Source organism: Pipistrellus kuhlii, unplaced genomic scaffold, assembly GCF_014108245.1.
Source record: "Pipistrellus kuhlii isolate mPipKuh1 unplaced genomic scaffold, mPipKuh1.p scaffold_m20_p_4, whole genome shotgun sequence".
NCBI lineage: Eukaryota > Metazoa > Chordata > Mammalia > Chiroptera > Vespertilionidae > Pipistrellus > Pipistrellus kuhlii.
Genome location: NW_023425540.1, coordinates 69,482,231 through 69,499,855, shown reverse-complemented (window position 1 = coordinate 69,499,855; position 17,625 = coordinate 69,482,231). Strand labels below are relative to the sequence as shown.

The following is a 17,625-nucleotide window of genomic DNA, read 5'->3' as shown; positions in this document are numbered from 1 at the left end:
AACGTAAATGTCCATCACAAGGCAAGTAGTGAGTATTGCTGAGGATGCTTTAGTGCCCTCCATGGTGACTTTGTATATGAAAAATTCTCAAAGTTTATTTTGGTGGTAAAATTCCAGGTTTGCTTTTAAAAAAATATAATTTCAAAACCAGTTATTATTTAAGCTTTTAAAAAACATATTTTTTAACTGTGAACTATCCTAATATATAAAGAGCCAGGGGCCATCACAACCAAAACAATAGATGGATGACAGATTGCCCTGAGGTGGCATTGACTAGTAAGTGGGCTGAATTGCTGACCTCTGGATCCTTTCCCTTAGCCCCCAGGGGCAGCAGAGGCACCTCCCTTCCACCTCTCATGCTCCCGTCTCTCCCTCCCACCTCCTGTGGGCACTAGTGGTTCCCACCCACCTCCAGTGAACTGCTGCCACTGTCCACTGTAGCCAAGGAACCAGCCCGATCAGGGGGTAGGGCCGGCCAACCTCACAGCCCCTCCCCCCACCAGCCTGCCCTTGTTGGGACTCTCCCAATCTCATAAAGAGCGGACTGCACAAAACCTGGACCTTTCCTGGCAGCCCTGAGTTCCTGGGGTTCAAAATTCTAATGGTCTTGCTCAGAGAGTAGAAGCATGTGATGAAAAGGTATAGGGACCTCAGGCCTCCTGGGAGCACCTCAGAGTTGGCAAGGAGAGGAGAAGGCCTGTGGAGGGGAGAGGAGGCGAAGCCAGCAGATATCAGCCCAGAATCCAGCCCTTCCCCCTGGAAGAAGCAGGCCCTCAACCCAGAACCCCAACCTGAATCAGGAAAGCCCGAGGAGACTTCAGAAAGCTCTATGCAGAGCTATGTGTTGAGAACGAGAGACTTTGGGAGGTCCTGACCAAGACCACACTGCTGGCTGGCACAGCTCAAGGTGGAGCTGGAGCAGCCCTTGCAGAGACAGGCCCTCCTGAAGCTGGAGATATTTGAGCACAGGGCCCTGGAGCACATGGCCACTGAGCTGAAAGAGGAGCTGAAGGGCCTGTCCAACCTCTGGGTTGACAATCAGCATCTCAAGGATGAGAATGCAGCCCTGATCCGTGTCATCAGCAAACTGTCCAAGTGACCCTGGAGGACTTGCCCCTACACCCACATTTATACAGCTGGTTCTGCCACATGTTCCCCTTCCCCTGTGTGAACACGAGTGACAGGGCTGCCAGGGATCTCTGAGAAGCCATCACCTCCCCCAGGACCTCCAGGCTAGGGGTGAGGGGAGGACAGAGCCCCCAGGAGTCAAGGGGGCCATCTAAGGCCAGGATGGAGAGAGGAGGCTGAGCCAAGTAGGAAGACTTGCAGGCAGGACCAAAAAGGAACCGAGGACCAGGAAGTTCCAGGACCAGTAGGCAGGACCAGAGTAGCCACCTGGAGGTGCCCTCTCACATGTGCTGCCACCAATCACTCCTCTAGCTCCTGAACAGGGATCCAAGAATGTGCCAAGTATTCCACTGGCCTGGGCTGGGTGGGCCTATATATAGGGTTCATGCGCAATAGGGAGGTATGTCTTCTATTTTTTGCTGCCCCCTCCCCAACTCTGGAGGAGAAGGTATTTTTGAGCAGTTGGGGGCAATAGGGCTGGCAGGGGAGGGCAGTTGGGGTGATTAGGGCAGCAGGGTAGTGGTTAGGTGTCAATCAGGCTGGCAGGGGAGCAGTCGGGATGATCAGGCTGGCAGGCAGGAGTGGTTAGGGGCAGGCAGGCAGGCAAGTGGTTAGGAGTCAATGGTCCTGGATTGTGAGAGGGATGTCCGAGGATTCCCAGATTGGGTAAGGTTCAGGCTGGGCTGAATGACACCCCCCCTCCAGTACATGAATTTCATGAACCAGGCCTTTCGTGTATAATATGAAATTAGCCATCTTAAACCATTTTTAAGTGTACACTTTAGTGGCATTTAGTACATTTACATTGTTGTACTTGTGCTACCATCATCATCATCCATCCACAGAACTCTTTTCATCTTACAAAACTGAAACTCTGACTCCTTATTTCCCTTTCCCTCCAGCCCCCAACAGCCACCATACTACCTTCTGTCTCTATGAATTTGACTACTCTAATGGAATCAGAACATTTTTCCTTTGAAACTGGCTTATTTCACTGAGAGTGATGTCCTCAGGGTTCATCTGTGTGGTTACAATGTCAGAATTTCCTTCCTCTTAAAGGCTGCATAATATTCCATAGTGTGTATTTTATTTGTCTATTCATCCATCAGTGGACACTTGGGTTGCATCCATCTCTTGGCAGTTGTGAATAATGCTGCTATGAAATGGATCTGCAAATATTTCAAGTCCTGGTTTTCAATTGTTTAGGGTATAGTCTTTGAGCTTTTAAATGCAACTTACAAATATTACTAATGTATTAAGAAATCTAGTGGATTTTAGTAGTCATTTTAAGAGGCCTTTAACTGATATTTGATTCCTTTTTCATACTTGTTAATGAATCACCTCCATATCTTTTAAACTGCTTTTCTATATTAAATACATCTAATATCTTCACTTATGCAACTTAAAAATCTTGGCAGCTACTCAACTCGTAAAAAGGTAATTAAAAACTAAGTGTATTAATACTCAAACCTATAAATATTAATTTATAAAACTTGAATTTCATTTCAGTGACCTAATTCTGTATGTATGCATAGTCACATTTAACTTAAAAATCACAACTTTAAATAAATGTGTTATTTATTTTAAATTGTGATTACAAGGCAATCTAATGGAAAGGGCCAAATGCTGTTAAATATCACAGGTATGTAATTTTTGTATAGATTTTTTAAAGGAAAAATATTCACTTAATGGCTTTGATTCTCTTAAACATTTCTGTACTTAATTCTAATTTCCCAAGGTTTTCATCAAGGAAGATAATTACCATCTAGTTATTTGAATTTATTTAACCCTCAATATTTAACCCAGCATGAAGTCTGGATCTGCAGACATTCAGGGTACCTTTTATTGAAACTATAGAAACTATTAATTCATTTAATATATTTGGGAAGTTTTCCTTCTCTGCTTACTCCATTTATGTCTGTGATCAGATATTTCAGCAGGCATGTTAACTAGATTCTCAATTATTATCTTAAGAAAACTATAACATTAAAAAAATAAGCAAAAAATAAACATCAACAAAATCTCTTTTTCCTAATCCCCAAATCCCCCATCAGACCTATTTCTGTCTTAACCTTCCAAAGGTTGCTGGTTGTCTGCACAAAAATAATACTCAACTTTGGCTATCCAGCACTGTTTAACATCTCTAGTTATATTAAGTGGACTTATGAAATTACTAGTGGCCCCGTGCGTGGATTCATGCACATTGAAAGGAAACTAATTAGAAGAAAGATTCGTGCAGTAATTACGGTACTGCAAAAAAATTATGTGTCAAAATACTATATATAATATAGTATTATAAAATTAAAATACAAAATATTTACTATCGCTCTTCACCCTTTATAATAGAAGTGGTGCCAGTGAGAGCTTTATATTTTTCTCACATGCGCAAGTCAACATTTATTTTTAAATTGCCAGTGCATCATTTGTACTGGCTAGTTGGTTAGTTGATGGACGTTCAGCCGCTTAGTCTTTTATATATATAGATAGCAAAATTTCCAAATATATTCAGTTGTATTTATTTAAAGTAAAATGGTAACATAGGGTATAATTAAAAGGATAATAAATAAAAGATATTAGAAGGATGTGGAAAATTGGAGCTCACATTGTTGGTAAGAATATAAAATGGCAAAACTATATTGGAAAACAGTTTGGCAGTTTCTTAAAAAGTTAAACATACATTTGCCATACAATCCAGCAAATGGCCACTGATTAGCAGATGTGGTATAGTCATACAATAGAATACTATTCAGCAGGAAAAAGGAGTCAAGTATTGACTCATACCATGGCATGGATAATCCATTTTGCGAAGCTAAAGAAGCCAGCCAAAACGACAACATGTTATATGATTCCACTCATAAAACTTTCCAGAAAATGCAATTCTATAGTGACAGAAAGTAGATTCATGGATTACTGGGGCTGGAAATCGGCTGGCACAATGAATCTTTTTGGGATGATGCAAATGTTCCAAAATTGGATTGTGGTAAGGGATAAGAAGTACACACTTTTTTATTTCATTTTTATTGATTTCAGAGAGGAAGGGAGAGAGGGAGAGCGAGAGAGAGAGAGAGAGAGAAACATTAATGATGAGAGAGAATCATTGATTGACTGCCTCCTGCACGTCCCCGCTGGAGATCAAGCCTGCAACAAAGGCATGTGCCCTTGATTGGAATCGAACCCAGGACCCTTCAGTCTGCAGGCTGATGCTCTAGCCACTGAGCCAAACCAGCTAGGGCAGAAGTACACACTTGTAGTTATAAATTAATTCAAAGAGTTATAATGTACAGCATAGGGAATGTACTCAATGATATTATAATAATTACGTATGGGGACAGATGACTACTAGACTTATCTTGGTGAACACTTTGTAAGGTATATAAATGTTTAGGCACCATGTTGCACACCGGAAACTAACATGATACTGTATGTCAATTATAATTTTTAAAAAATACCTGCTGAGAAGCCAAAATAAAAACAAAAACAAAATTTGGAATGTGCTAAAGGTTGTGCAATCACTAAAAATTATTGGATTGTACATTTAAGACAGGTAAATGTATGATATATAAGTTGTACTTTAATGAAGTCATGAGAAACAGAAAGAAGCAGCAAGCACCAAATCATTTGATTAATTTGTTAACTGCACCATTTGCTTAATGTGCATGAAAGTGAAATTATATAAAACAAGTTAATATGACATACTGCTCTTAGATATTAGAATATCAAAATAGCAATATTTGTGTTTCACAAGCTAATTTCAAACAACATTTTCTTGCTCGTATAATAATGAGGGAAATACCTCTTTTCAACCCACTGGTTCCAGCTACCAACGTGATCAAGAGTTCTCTCCTTTTATAATTTGTTAACACACTGCAGGTGTGTCCTTTGTTGACTAGGCATGACTAGGATGGCATACAATATCTGACCTATGATGAAATCTTGGGGAAGAGAATCCATAGCCAATAACATTTAATTAAGATCTTTTAGAACTCTTTGGCCATAATTTAAATACTGTAAAGTTTGGAACAATATTTTGATATAAGAAAATTAAATCCCTTTCCAATCTCTAATATTTGCTCACATACATGTTAGTAATTCTTGAATAATGAGGTGACATTGTAAGTTTAAATGTCAAAGTAATCATTTGTCAACCAGAAAGTAAAACACAATCATATAAGAAATAAGGGATGGCATAAACTCTGTTCCTAAGAAGGGGAGTCTGAGGCCGGCTGTATTAGAACCTTCAACTTGAAAGCACACACATCTATCATTTTCCAGATACACCTCTTCTCTAAAGAGACAGACTGAAAGGACAAAATTCTAAGGAGGTACTGCAATGAGAAGGAATGAATTTCCTGACAAGTTGGTTTATTTAAGAACGGGATTATGAGAGAGACTATGCAGGCTTCTCTCTGGTAATCCTAAATGTGCACAGAATGTCAACATAGGTGTGTGTGTGTGTGTGTGTATATATATATATATATATATATATATATATATATATATGCGCATAAATCTACAAAAAAAAAGCATTTTATATTTTTTGTGAAAACTTTTCCTCAACTTCTTCAGAACTTGGTTTACTTTGTTGTGAGTCTAATATTCATTTAAAATGGCAAAATAACGTGTTGTCTGGAGGACAGTAGAGTAGGTTTAAAAAAATTTATAACCTGGCAATTTGTGGTGTGGGAAGCATGCTTATTTACAAGGGTGACATATCTACGTGTATACTACAAAGATGGTCTTTTTCAGAAACGTGATTTGTAGCCAGCACATCTGTTGTTCTTATGTAAGGGATTACAGCGAACTATTTTGGTTGAACTTCAGCTGCAGAGTAACAGAATGTTAAAGCAGCTTGCTAAAAAGGTGTTCCCTATTTCAAATTTTGTTTCTTTATAATGAACTTATAAAGTGTTTCTATATGAGAAAACCTCATTCTTCATTAAAAAATATGTTTTATGTGGTTTTAAGTTGTATTTTTGTCATTTTATAGCATTTAGATGATATCTAAGTCTGTCTGGCTTAGCATTTTGATTTTTAAATTATATACAAGTTTGATATTGTTCAGTAACAATTTTTCATAAAAACCTTATCAACAGCCCTGGCTGAGTGGTCAGTTGGTTGGTGCATTACCCCATATACCAAAAGGTTGTAGATTCCATTTCTGGTCAGGGCACATACCTCGGTTTTGGGTTCAATCCCAGGTTGGGGTTTGTGTAGGAGGCAACCAGTCGATATTTTCCTTTCAAAAAATCTCAAATAAACTTGTTCTGGCTTTTCTCTTCAAATGGAATTATGTCACTTGCATTTGGGTTTATTAGGAAATCCTGACTATTATGTTACATTCCCAAGGGTTAATAAACTGCGTGCATACAATCTCTGTGAAAGGGAAATTCCCCCCCCCCCCCATATTTCTGCTGTAATTTTTAACAAATATTAATCATTTAATTGGTCAGTCTTCAGGAAACAGACCTTTATGTCCCATGTTCTTAAAACAGCAGCAACAACAACATTCAAATTAAAAATTATTTAATGTTTCAGTTCTGCTTAAAAGAATATATAGTGATCATCTAAAAGGTTCAGTGAAGTAAATTATAGCAGGAAGAGGGAAAGAGTAGGAATGCCTAGCTTTCAAGTTGCCCATAGTCTAAATCAGTCCATCTTAAACCTTAAAGTGCATATGGATCTCCTGAATATCTTGTTAAAACGCGGATTCTAGTTCATTGATTCTGGAGTGGGACCCAAGTTGGTGTTTCTCACCAGCTCCCGAGTGGGGCACTATGTTGCTAGTCCATGGACCACATTTTGAGATGCAGGGCTCTAAACAGACTGGGCTTAATATTCATAGAAAAGTCTGCCTACAGATCATGTGTGACCTGCATTTACAAACGTTTTTATTGCCATCCTAACAGAAGTTGAGCAATGGTACAGTCACCTTCTAGAGAATGGAGTTCATATAATATTAACTTACTTAGAAAGAATCCATGACTATGAGCCTCCTTAGTACTATCCTTTTAGCTAGCTAAAGGACATACAGCTAAACAGACTGACACAGAAACAAAAATCAAATTGTGAGAACTAAGTGTTCATAAATGATTAGACTGGCCAAATATATTTGTGATATGGAAGGATATATCTTTTATCAGTTCTGTTTTGATTTTGTGAACTATTACCTACCTATCAGGTCTAGTAATAATTAATGTCTTTTTTCAACATTCCTTTAAAATCTTGCTTGGCGTTGACTTGTATTGACATAACCTTCAAACACGTGGTATCTACAGAACGTGTGAAGTGCAATTAACAAGTTTTGCTTGAAAAAGTTTGTGTTTGGTTTGGTTTTTGTTGCAAAACTAGGGCTAAGAAGATGGCGGATGAAGAGCATATTCGGCACTGCATGCTTTAGCAACACAAATATTGCTATTTTGATATTCTAATATCAATTAGGAAGAAAAGCAAGTGAGGCTGCAAAAAACATCTGTAGTGCTCTTGGTCAAGATGCAGTTAGCGCCAGAAAACACCAGCGTTGGTTTGAGAAATTTCGCGAGGGAAATTTTTCGTTAGATGACAAGAGTGGTCGAGGCCGTGTGTCCAATTTTGATCAAGAAGCTCTTCAAGCTCTTTTGGTGCAAAATCCTCAAATTATCCAACAAGAGCTTGCGACAACTTTAAATTGTTCACAAAAAACAATTTCCAATCAATTGCGTGCACTTGGCAAAGTCCAAAAATTTGGAAAATGGGTTCCTCATGAGTTGACCGACAACAACCGTAATCAAAGAGTCACAATTTGCAGTTCGCTCCTCTCTCATCAAAACCGTTTGCCGTTTTTAGAGCAAATTGTTACCGGAGATGAAAAATGGGTGCTGTATGTTAATTTGAAAAGGCGGCCTCAATGGTTGGACAAAAATGAGGCTCCGCAGCCCACGCCAAAACCTGACTTATATGCGAAAAAAGTGATGTTGTGTGTTTGGTGGAATTTTAAAGGAATTCTTCATTACGAACTTTTACCATCTAACCAAACCATTACAAGTGCAGTGTATAGTGCCCAATTGGAAAGGTTAGCCCAAGCTTTAAGAGAAAAAGAACCCGCGCTGATTAATCGGAAGGGCGTAATTCTTCACCACGATAACGCACGACCGCATACTGCAAGAATCACTGCTGAAAAACTGCGGAATGGGAAGTTCTCCCTCAACCTGCATATTCTCCTGATATTGCTCCTTCCGATTACCATTTGTTTCGTTCTTTGCAAAACTTTCTTCTTGGAAAAAAATTTAATAATGAAGAATGCCTCAAAAATGCATTGACCGAATTTTTTGCATCAAAATCACAAGAATTTTACAACAGAGGGATTAAAATGCTTCCTGAGCGTTGGGCACAAGTAGTAGAAAACAACGGCAACTATATTGTTGATTAAATTTTGTTGTATTGTTTAAATAAATTCGATTTTAAAAAGTATTAGAAAACGACATTAATTATTACTAGACCTAGTAGTAAGAAAAGGAAATCTTTGCTAAGTAAGAGAAGTTACTTAAGTAGGCGCCAGGGAACAGGCAGGGCATGTGAATGAGTAAGGAGTGCTGGGAGTGGCTGGGGAGTGGTGTCACAGAGAGCGTGCACATGGCTCCATCACTGCCATGAAGCATGCTACGCTACCATGGCTAGAGCTTCAACTTTTCAAGAAAAGCCAGAAATAAAATTTTCATGTGAAAGTTTCCAATTTAAAAATGTTGGCTACTAAATTTAAAATTCTCTTAAAACATTATGTGGGCCAAGAAAGCACATCTGTGTCCCAGACACAGCCCCTGAGCCACCCACTTACAATGTCTAATGTTGTAGACTACACCGAAATCTCATGTTTTGAAAAATGAATTTTCAAAATGAAACTTTCTGACCTTTTATTTTTAGACATTTTAGTCAGAAGAAATAGACTCTGCTTTATGTATTTGGAGGTACTGGAGTAAGATTGGGGTGTGATCAGTAAACCTGTCTTTTCATCTTCTTTCACATTCCAGATTACAGGACTGGCCCATGTTTCACTCAGGTCAACAACCAGATGTGCCAAGGGCAGCTGACCGGCATTGTCTGCACCAAGACCCTGTGCTGTGCCACCATTGGCTGGGCCTGGGGCCACCCCTGTGAGATGTGTCCAGCCCAGCCTCAGCCCTGTCGGCGGGGCTTTATCCCCAACATCCGCACGGGAGCTTGCCAAGGTGAGTCAGCCGTCTGCCTGTGTACAGTCACCCGCATGTCAGGTCTTCTTTCACTGCATGTGGAGGGCCTGCCACTATGGAGGGTGACCTTTAACCCAGTACCATTTCTGAGAGCAGCTTCATTAGCAAGCATGATCAGAGATGGCTTATCTTTTGGGCACCTAGTAACTAATTATTTTTCAACTCTTGACGTAAACAGAGAAGCGAGAGGTAATATGAAAAATTGGAGAAAATTTTAAAATACAGTTTAAGATATTTAATAGAGTCAGAAGACAAACCACTCCATGTCTTCATCCACTTGGCACTCTATGCTCTCTCCCACAGTCCTCAAACTATATTCATGTAAATACACAGGAAAAACATTTTATTCCTTTTTCCTATTCTCATATAAGATATGAGAACCCAAGCCTAGGCAACAGGAAGAAGAAAGCTACCCAAATTTATTAACGAGTAGAGGCCCAGTGCATGAAAATCCATGCACTGGAGGAGGGTCCCTCAGCCCGGCCTGCCCCCCTCACAGTCTAGGAGCCCTCAGGGGGAGGAGGTGACCTGGCGATCAGACCAAGGCAATGACCCATCACACCTCTGCTGCTACCACTGCTGGCAGCAGAAGCCTCGACCAGCCCTGGTTAAATGGGCCTTGGGCGGTGCTGGTCGGCTGAGCAGCCACCATTCGAGGCTTGCCTGCACCTCAGGCTGGCCCTAGGTGGTTGAGCAGCCGCCATCCAAGGCTTGCCTGTGCCTCAGTCCAGCCCTGGGCTGCTGGGAGACTGAGGGGACTGGAGGACTCTGGAGGCAGGTGCGTGGAGCGGGCTCCCAGCCTTATGTGTGCCTGCTGCCCCAGCAGGGCTGAGGGGACTGGGTGCCACCATCTTGTGGCTGTGGGTGCTGCCATCTTTGAGGGCATGGCAGTCAATTAGCATATTCCCTCCTTATTGGCCGTGGGCACTACATCTTTGCGACAACATGAGGGTCAATTAGCATATTCCCTCTTTATTAGATTGGCTAGTGTCTTTAAAGATGAAGTGTGAACTTCCAGGATTACAGTTATTTCAGAGTTTATAACCTGGTTGTTTGCAATTTTATATGCAGGCAATTTTTCCAAATTCATTCTGATACATAGTTTATATATCAGGGCTAGATTAGGTCTCTGAGGATACTGCAACAGTAAACTCCAAGCCAAGTAGCCAAAAATTGTTACATATTCACTGGATAATTGCCTTAATTTCAAGCCACCATGATTCTTATCATTTTGGGGGCTACTTCTCTGATATCATGTGTACTAAACCCATTTTTAAAGTTTAGAAACAGACCTCTGTAATCAACTCTCCAAAGGTAGTAGGATCACGGAAAAATGGAAAAGTGCTCTTATATTATTCAAAGAAATGGTATTACTCATATTTTAGACATGGGAGTTAGGTTTATTTGTTATAATCAAATCATATACAAAGTTAGATCTGATGTTTTTCAAATTGATGTCAATAACCCATGGCAGAGGCAGAGATGTCATCTACTCAGCCCATGTAAATGGCATATTATAGGAAGCCAGTCCAGTGTCCTAAAACTCAAATGAGAATTGTAGATTGTAGAGCTTGTATAATACATAGCCTCAATTTGATACAACTACCAGTGTGAGTACATATAGTTCCTGATAAAGCAAGAATTTTTTAAATAGAAGGTAAGTTATACTATAGATTATCTAGTGTTCACTATACTACATAGATTTCTCAGATCAGTATATACATTACCATATAACTTATATAGATTGCTATTAAAGATGAAGGACTATATAGATTTAGTAGATTAATACTGACTAGACTTGTTAGAGTAACACTTTTTGTTTATTCTAATATACTTGCTTATTTATTGTCTTTATTCTCCCCCAGCTAGAATGTAAGCTTTATTAGGGCAGAAATATGTTTTATTCATTAATGTCTCTGTTCTATTCATTAATTCTAGTGTCTAACATGGAATTAATGCTTAGTAAATATCCTTTGAATTAATAAATGTGATACAATTAAAATACTTCTCCAAACCACTTTTCATAGAAATAGCCCAGGTTGAGAAAAGCCTTTAACTTCAACCAGCAAATCCCAAGTTATTGACTCTCCTCATCTTTTGTATTTGCATACGCTTTTCTAGCCTGCTATTTTGTCAGAGAGCTCCAGTTTTCTGAACATAGTTACCAAAAATGTATGACCTGATCTCAAACTTTCTGAATGTCCTTCAGTATTCGGTAATGTCTGAAGTCTTATTTATTTGATTATATTTATGTAGCAAAGATAAGTTTTGGGCTCCATTTCCTTAAAAAAATATAATAGATTAATAGAGCCACAGGAGCAAAATGAAATTTGCCACATGGTTAAAATGTCTGGAAAAGCAAGTTTAAAAAGTCCTGCTTTCTTTCAAAATCATGGCATAGTCAGAAAGTTCTCAATTAAATAGTAATCCTCAGTTCAGGCTATTTTAAGACCACATCTTACTGTGATTTTATTTTTCCCTTAAAATTCCTAGACTGTTTCCCAATACTGCTGCCAAATTAACTTGGAAGATATAGGGCATGAAAAAAATAACATAATAAAACATGATATGTACATGTCATACTTTTCTTTATAATAGTCATCTTTTAATGGGATAATTAAATGTTTTTATAGAGTTGATAAATTTCAGCTGTGTAGATGATAACTGTAAATAGCTTAATACTGGTTCTAAAACATGGTTTATATTAATGAAAGGAGGACATTCTGAAGTTCTGAACATAATGTTATCCCATAGGTGACGCAATTAGAAAATCACCCTGTCAATGGCCTAAGAGGGACTGAAACATGATCACATGATAAACAGAGTAACTGAAAAACCAGGGCCAACAGAAAATTAAATATTTTATAATAAAAATAAAAATTAAGCTATCAGGAAAGCAGTTAATATAACTGTTGCCATATTGACTTTCTGGCCTTAAATAAGCACGGTTGGAAAGGTGGGCATTCCTAGGGTGCTGTGAGGTCAGGCATGGCGAGTCCTGACTCCTTCCCTATTGAGAACCATTTCAGTTCAAGCCCTGTGCCTATGGCTCACCCACATGTAATTTTGTATTTTCTTCTATTTTATTATACAGTAAAAGGACCAACATTAATTAACATAGATCTTAGTATTTAAGCTATCATAAAATGAGAAACTTAAAGTTGTTTTTTTAAATATATTTTATTGATTTTTTTTTTTTTTTTTTTTTTTTTTTTTACAGAGGGGAAGGGAGAGGGATAGAAAGCTAGAAATATAAATGAGAGAGAAACATCGAAACATCGACCAGCTGTCTCCTGCACACTCCCTACCAGGGATGTGCCCACAACTAATGTACATGCTCTTGACTGGAATCGAACCTGGGACCTTTCAGTCTGCAGACGGATACTCTATCCACTGAGCCAAACCGGTTTCGGCAAACTTAAAGTTTTAAAAATTGGTGTTAGGCCCCTTTTCAAGAATATTTACAAATTTTAAACTGCAATGTACATATGTTGTTTTCTCCCTCTCTTTCCCTCCCTTTCTTCCAATCTCTAAAACTCAGTGGAAAAAATGTACTTGAGATAGAGTTTACAATGATAACAAAAAAAGAGTGAAAATAGGACAAGGAAGTGGCAGGAAAAATATAAATAAAATGAGCAGAAATAGCAATAATCCATAGCAGATAGAGTGGAATTCAAGAACAAAAAGGAAAAACCGAGTCAGAAAAGAATATGGTTAAAAATTACGACTCGGTAAGAGGATATAAGCAGTACAAACCCTAAGTCACTCCCTGCAAAACAAATGCTGGCGTGCCCTCTTTTCCAATGGCATATTGTACAGAAATATTTAATTCCTTTAGTGGGACCGCACTTGGATAACGTAGAGGTTTGTTCTCAGTTGAAATCAGGTAAACATGGCTAGTTTCTTCATTGTACACTGGGAGGAAGATGTCCAAAGTAAAAAGTTATTTCTAGGCCTTGTATATAGCACAAAGTAGAAAGTTATTTCTAGGCCTTCTATATAGCACTAAACAATCAGACCAGCAGGGGAGAGCAGTTGGGAGGGATGAGGCCTGCAAGGGAGGGCAGTTGTGGGGGACCAAGCCTGCAGGTTTGGTTTATTTGATTAGCATAAACTATTACAGACAAATTTATCTTGGCTGTCTACATCAGTGTTTTTCAACCTTTTTGGGGCAAAGGCACACTTGTTTCATGAAAAAAATCACGAGGCACACCACCATTAGAAAATGTTAAAAAAAATTAACTCTGTGCCTATATTGACTATATCTAAAGTAATTCTCTTGAATAGGAATCAAACACAAAGAAAGTATTTTATAATTACTTTATTTTGAAATATTAAGTAAACAAAATAGTGAAAAATTATAAAATTCTTGTCTTGTCTGCACCTACAGCACACCAGGCAACATCGTGTGCCGCGGAACAGCGGTTGAAAAACGCTGGTATACATTGACTAAGTTAACCAGATCATTACAAAGTTCAACTTTAATTCATATTGTGTGAATATAAAAAACCATTCCAATACAATTCAAAAGTTTTACTTAAAATATAGTACTTGATTATAGAAACTCTTACTTAAAATAGCAGAATATTCCCCTTCTTCTGACAAGAAAATGAATAATAGAAAATAAGGCATGGTAAAATAAAGTTCAACAACCCCCAGTTAAAACAAGTGAGGAACACATGCGGTTGTTGGAAGTCACTGGGACAAGAAGAATCTTCTATGAGTATCAGCATCCTGACTTTGATAACGAATAAATGATGATGACATTTGTTGAGATAAGGAACAATGAGAGGGAACCATGCTCTGGTCTTTTTATTACTAGTACAGAGTCCTACAGGTGATAAGTTACCAATATTTGCTTGATAGATGATTCATTTGAATTACATGAGTACATGAACATGAATTATGGCTGAATCAAATCATATAGAATGGTTGCAAAGATAACCTCTTTTGCTCAGATTTCAGAATGAGAGAGACCTAGTCTTCAATTGTTGTACTTAAAGACTGACATTCCTTTTTATAGAAAAACAAGTACCATGCAGAACATCACTGAGACAAGAAATAAGAACTTACATTTTATAAATTGAACCAGTATGGCTAACATTCATTTTTATGGGAATATTAGAGGCCCAGTGCATGAATTCATGCACCAGTGGAGTCCCTCAGCCTGGCCTGCAGGATCTGGCCAAAACTGGCTCTCTGACATTCACTAAGGGGTCCCAGATTTCGAGAGAGTGGAGGCCAGGCCAAAGGATCCCTCCAGTGCATGATTGGGGATGGGGAGAGATGTGGGAGGTGGGCCAGCCCCAGAGAGAGACCGCAGGAGAGCTCTAGGGTGTGTCTGGCCCGTTGAGCTCAGTCCCAATCACCTGGACCCCAGCAGCAAGTTAACCTAACAGTCGGAGCATCTGCCCCCTGGTGGTCAATGCACATCATAGTGACAGGTCAACTGGCCAACTGTTTGCTCCTAGAGGTCAGTGTCTGTTGTAATAAGCAGTTGAGCAGCCTTATCATATCATTAGCATATTATGCTTTGATTGGTTGAATTACCAACCAGTCTACTGGACACTTAGCATACTAGGCTTTTATTATATAGGACAAGTACTATGTATTACTACCTATGAAATGTAAATAGTGTAAGAATTTATATTTTAAAAGTAGATCTAATTTGGTGAGAAGCAAAGTTCAGAAACTTTCACTATTAAATATAGTAATAGGAATTGGTCCTTGGTTCTCACAGATATAAATTAAGTAAACAATTTTAAAAACATATTTCTTCATTGATTTCAGAGAGGAAGGAAGAGGAAGAGAAAGGTAGAAATATCAATTATGAGAGAGAATCATTGATCGGCTGTCTCCTGCACATCCCCTACTGGGGATCAAGCCCACAACCCACGCATGTGTCCTTGGCTGGAACTGAATCTGGGAACCTTCAATCCGCAGGCTCTATCCACTGAGCCAATCCGGCTAGGGCAAATAAACAATTTTTATATGTCTGTACCACTGCACAAGTCTTCATATTTTAATGTGAACTAAAATAATTTTATACCATCTAATACTAATTTAATAAAATCAGTTTGATCCTCTATTGCAAGTTTTTTTAGAGAAGTTGGAGAGTAAATGAGTTCATGAACTAGAATTACTATTGCTTTGTTACATTATTTATAACCTTATAGAATAGACTGAAATTATTATATAAGGTTTAGATTTCGAAAGACTTAATTTTGTTTCATAAAATTCTTACATGTGATTTGAAGTAATTCAACATGTAAAGAAATAATAACATTGTGCCTGAATTGAACGGCTAAATGGAAACACATCTGTATAGTAATCTGGGCAGTGGAAAACTAATCAGACATTAGTAGTTGCTTATGTTAGTATTTTGAAGATGTAGAAACTCTTAGATAGTTTGAAGGTCTGAGTCTTGCCGTTTTTTTAATTTTATAGACAGCATTTGTATATGCCTCTAAGTTCAAGTTGATTATTTCTTTTAGGTTTCTTTAATATTTACTTTTTTAATGATTAACTTGTCTACCTAAAAGAAATTAATTCTGTATAGATAGGTAGTCTAGGATACTTAAGAAAATAAAGGTTTTATTTTTCCTTATAGGAAAATACTATTTAGGCAGTTTGCTTTTCCCTTTGAAAAATTACTGAATCTACTAACTATGTAGTCAAAAGATTTTATGAATAGTATTAAGGGATTTATAGGTTTGGCCTTGTTTTCCAGCTTATGCCATGATATTCTTTCTCTGATTTATCTGCCAGGAAAAGAGGTTTCTAGGGATGTTTTACACCACATTGTAATGAGAGTGGAAATGTAGTACATTTAAAAAATAATGTGGTTTGAATGTTCTGAATTAAACTGTTTGGTATATAAACTTCTTGTCATATATTTCACTTTAGCTGCTTTTTGTTTGAGTCAGATATCCTTTAATAAGACTATTTCTGTGGACTGAGAGATCACATAAAATAAAAATAACTATGTAAAGGTGCCAAGATTAAATTGTGGTTAGGATTTTAGATCTGTACTAAGTTTTGTCATTTTTTATGCCCTTTTAATAAGGTTTTCAGTTAAGACTACTATGGTAGGATAGTAGTGTATCAAAGTAATTGTCTTCAGTCAACATGATTAGGAAAATGGATGAAAAGAGCCCTCTTTCTGGCTGATGTATTGGGAGGCATTTGCTCTGAGCAGGTAGTACTAAGCAAGAAAAGGCACCTGAGTACTAGTAAGAGTTCAACTCTAACTGCTTAGGTTTTCACCTACTCAGAGGTAGCCTGGTGGAGAGTATGGGGGGATAAATGGTGATGGAAGAAGACTTGTCTTGGGAGGTGGACACACAATACAATATACAGATGATATATTATAGAATTGTACACATGAACCCTATATAATTTTATTAATTGATGTTACCCCAATAAAAATTTTTTCTTTTTCTTCTTTTTAATCCTCACCTGAGGATATTTTTTTCCGTTGATTTTTTTAGAGAGAACGGAAGGGATGGAAAGAGACAGAGAGAGAGAAACATCCATGTGAGAGAGACACATACATTGGTTGCCTCCAGGACTGGGGATGGAGCCTGCAACCAAGGTACATGCTTTTGACTGGAATCAAACCCATGACCCTTCAGTCTGCAGGCCATCACTCTAACCACTGAGGAAAACCAGCCAGGGCTCACCCCAATAAATTTAGTAAAAAATTTAAAAAGACATCTACTGTAATTTTAGTATAAAAATCTTTTGGGCAGTTGTAATCAGTTTTATTGACACACTAGGGTCCAGTGAACAAATCCGTGCATCTTGAAAGGAACTGTGGGCCATGAAGGTACAGTGGGCACTGGCTGGTCTCGGCCCATTCTCTGCACGCCCACCGGCCTCTCCTGCTGTGGCCACACAGGATCGGGCCTTAAATGGGCAGTCGGACATCCCTCTCACAATACTGGACTGCTGGCTCCCAACTGCTCGCCTGCCTGCCTTCCTGATTGCCCCTCACCACTTCTTCCTGCCAGACTGATCACACCCTAACCACTTCCCTGCCAGCCTGATTGATGCTTAACTGCTTCCCTGCCAGCCTGATTGCCCCTAACTGCCCTTCCCTGCAGACCCAGTCACCCCCAGCTTCCCCCCTCTGCTGGCCTGGTCACCCATAACTGCCCTCCCCTGCAGGCTTGATCACCCCCAACAGTCCTCCCTTACAGGCCTGGTCCCTCCCAACTGCCCTCCCCTGCTGTCCATCTTGTGGTGGCCATCTATGACCAGCCATATTGTGTGT

The 17,625-nt window shown here is 38.8% G+C and overlaps 1 protein-coding gene and 1 long non-coding RNA gene across 4 annotated transcripts in view; one reads left to right on the top strand and one right to left on the bottom strand.

The window, feature by feature from the left end:
• The window catches only part of FBN2 (fibrillin 2), a 234,378-nt gene that overhangs the window by 65,421 nt on the left and 151,332 nt on the right, over nt 1-17,625 (top strand). For all 3 annotated transcript variants that reach the window (XM_036410158.1, XM_036410160.2, XM_036410159.2), the window contains exon 6: nt 9,132-9,329. In XM_036410158.1, the coding sequence (XP_036266051.1) occupies nt 9,132-9,329 (198 nt within the window). The remainder of the gene's footprint in view (nt 1-9,131; nt 9,330-17,625) is intronic.
• Nucleotides 621-17,450, bottom strand: LOC118703313. The gene is made up of 3 exons (XR_004982983.2): nt 17,441-17,450; nt 968-973; nt 621-756 (listed from the first exon to the last, which is right to left on the bottom strand). It is a non-coding gene; the product is annotated as an uncharacterized LOC118703313 (long non-coding RNA).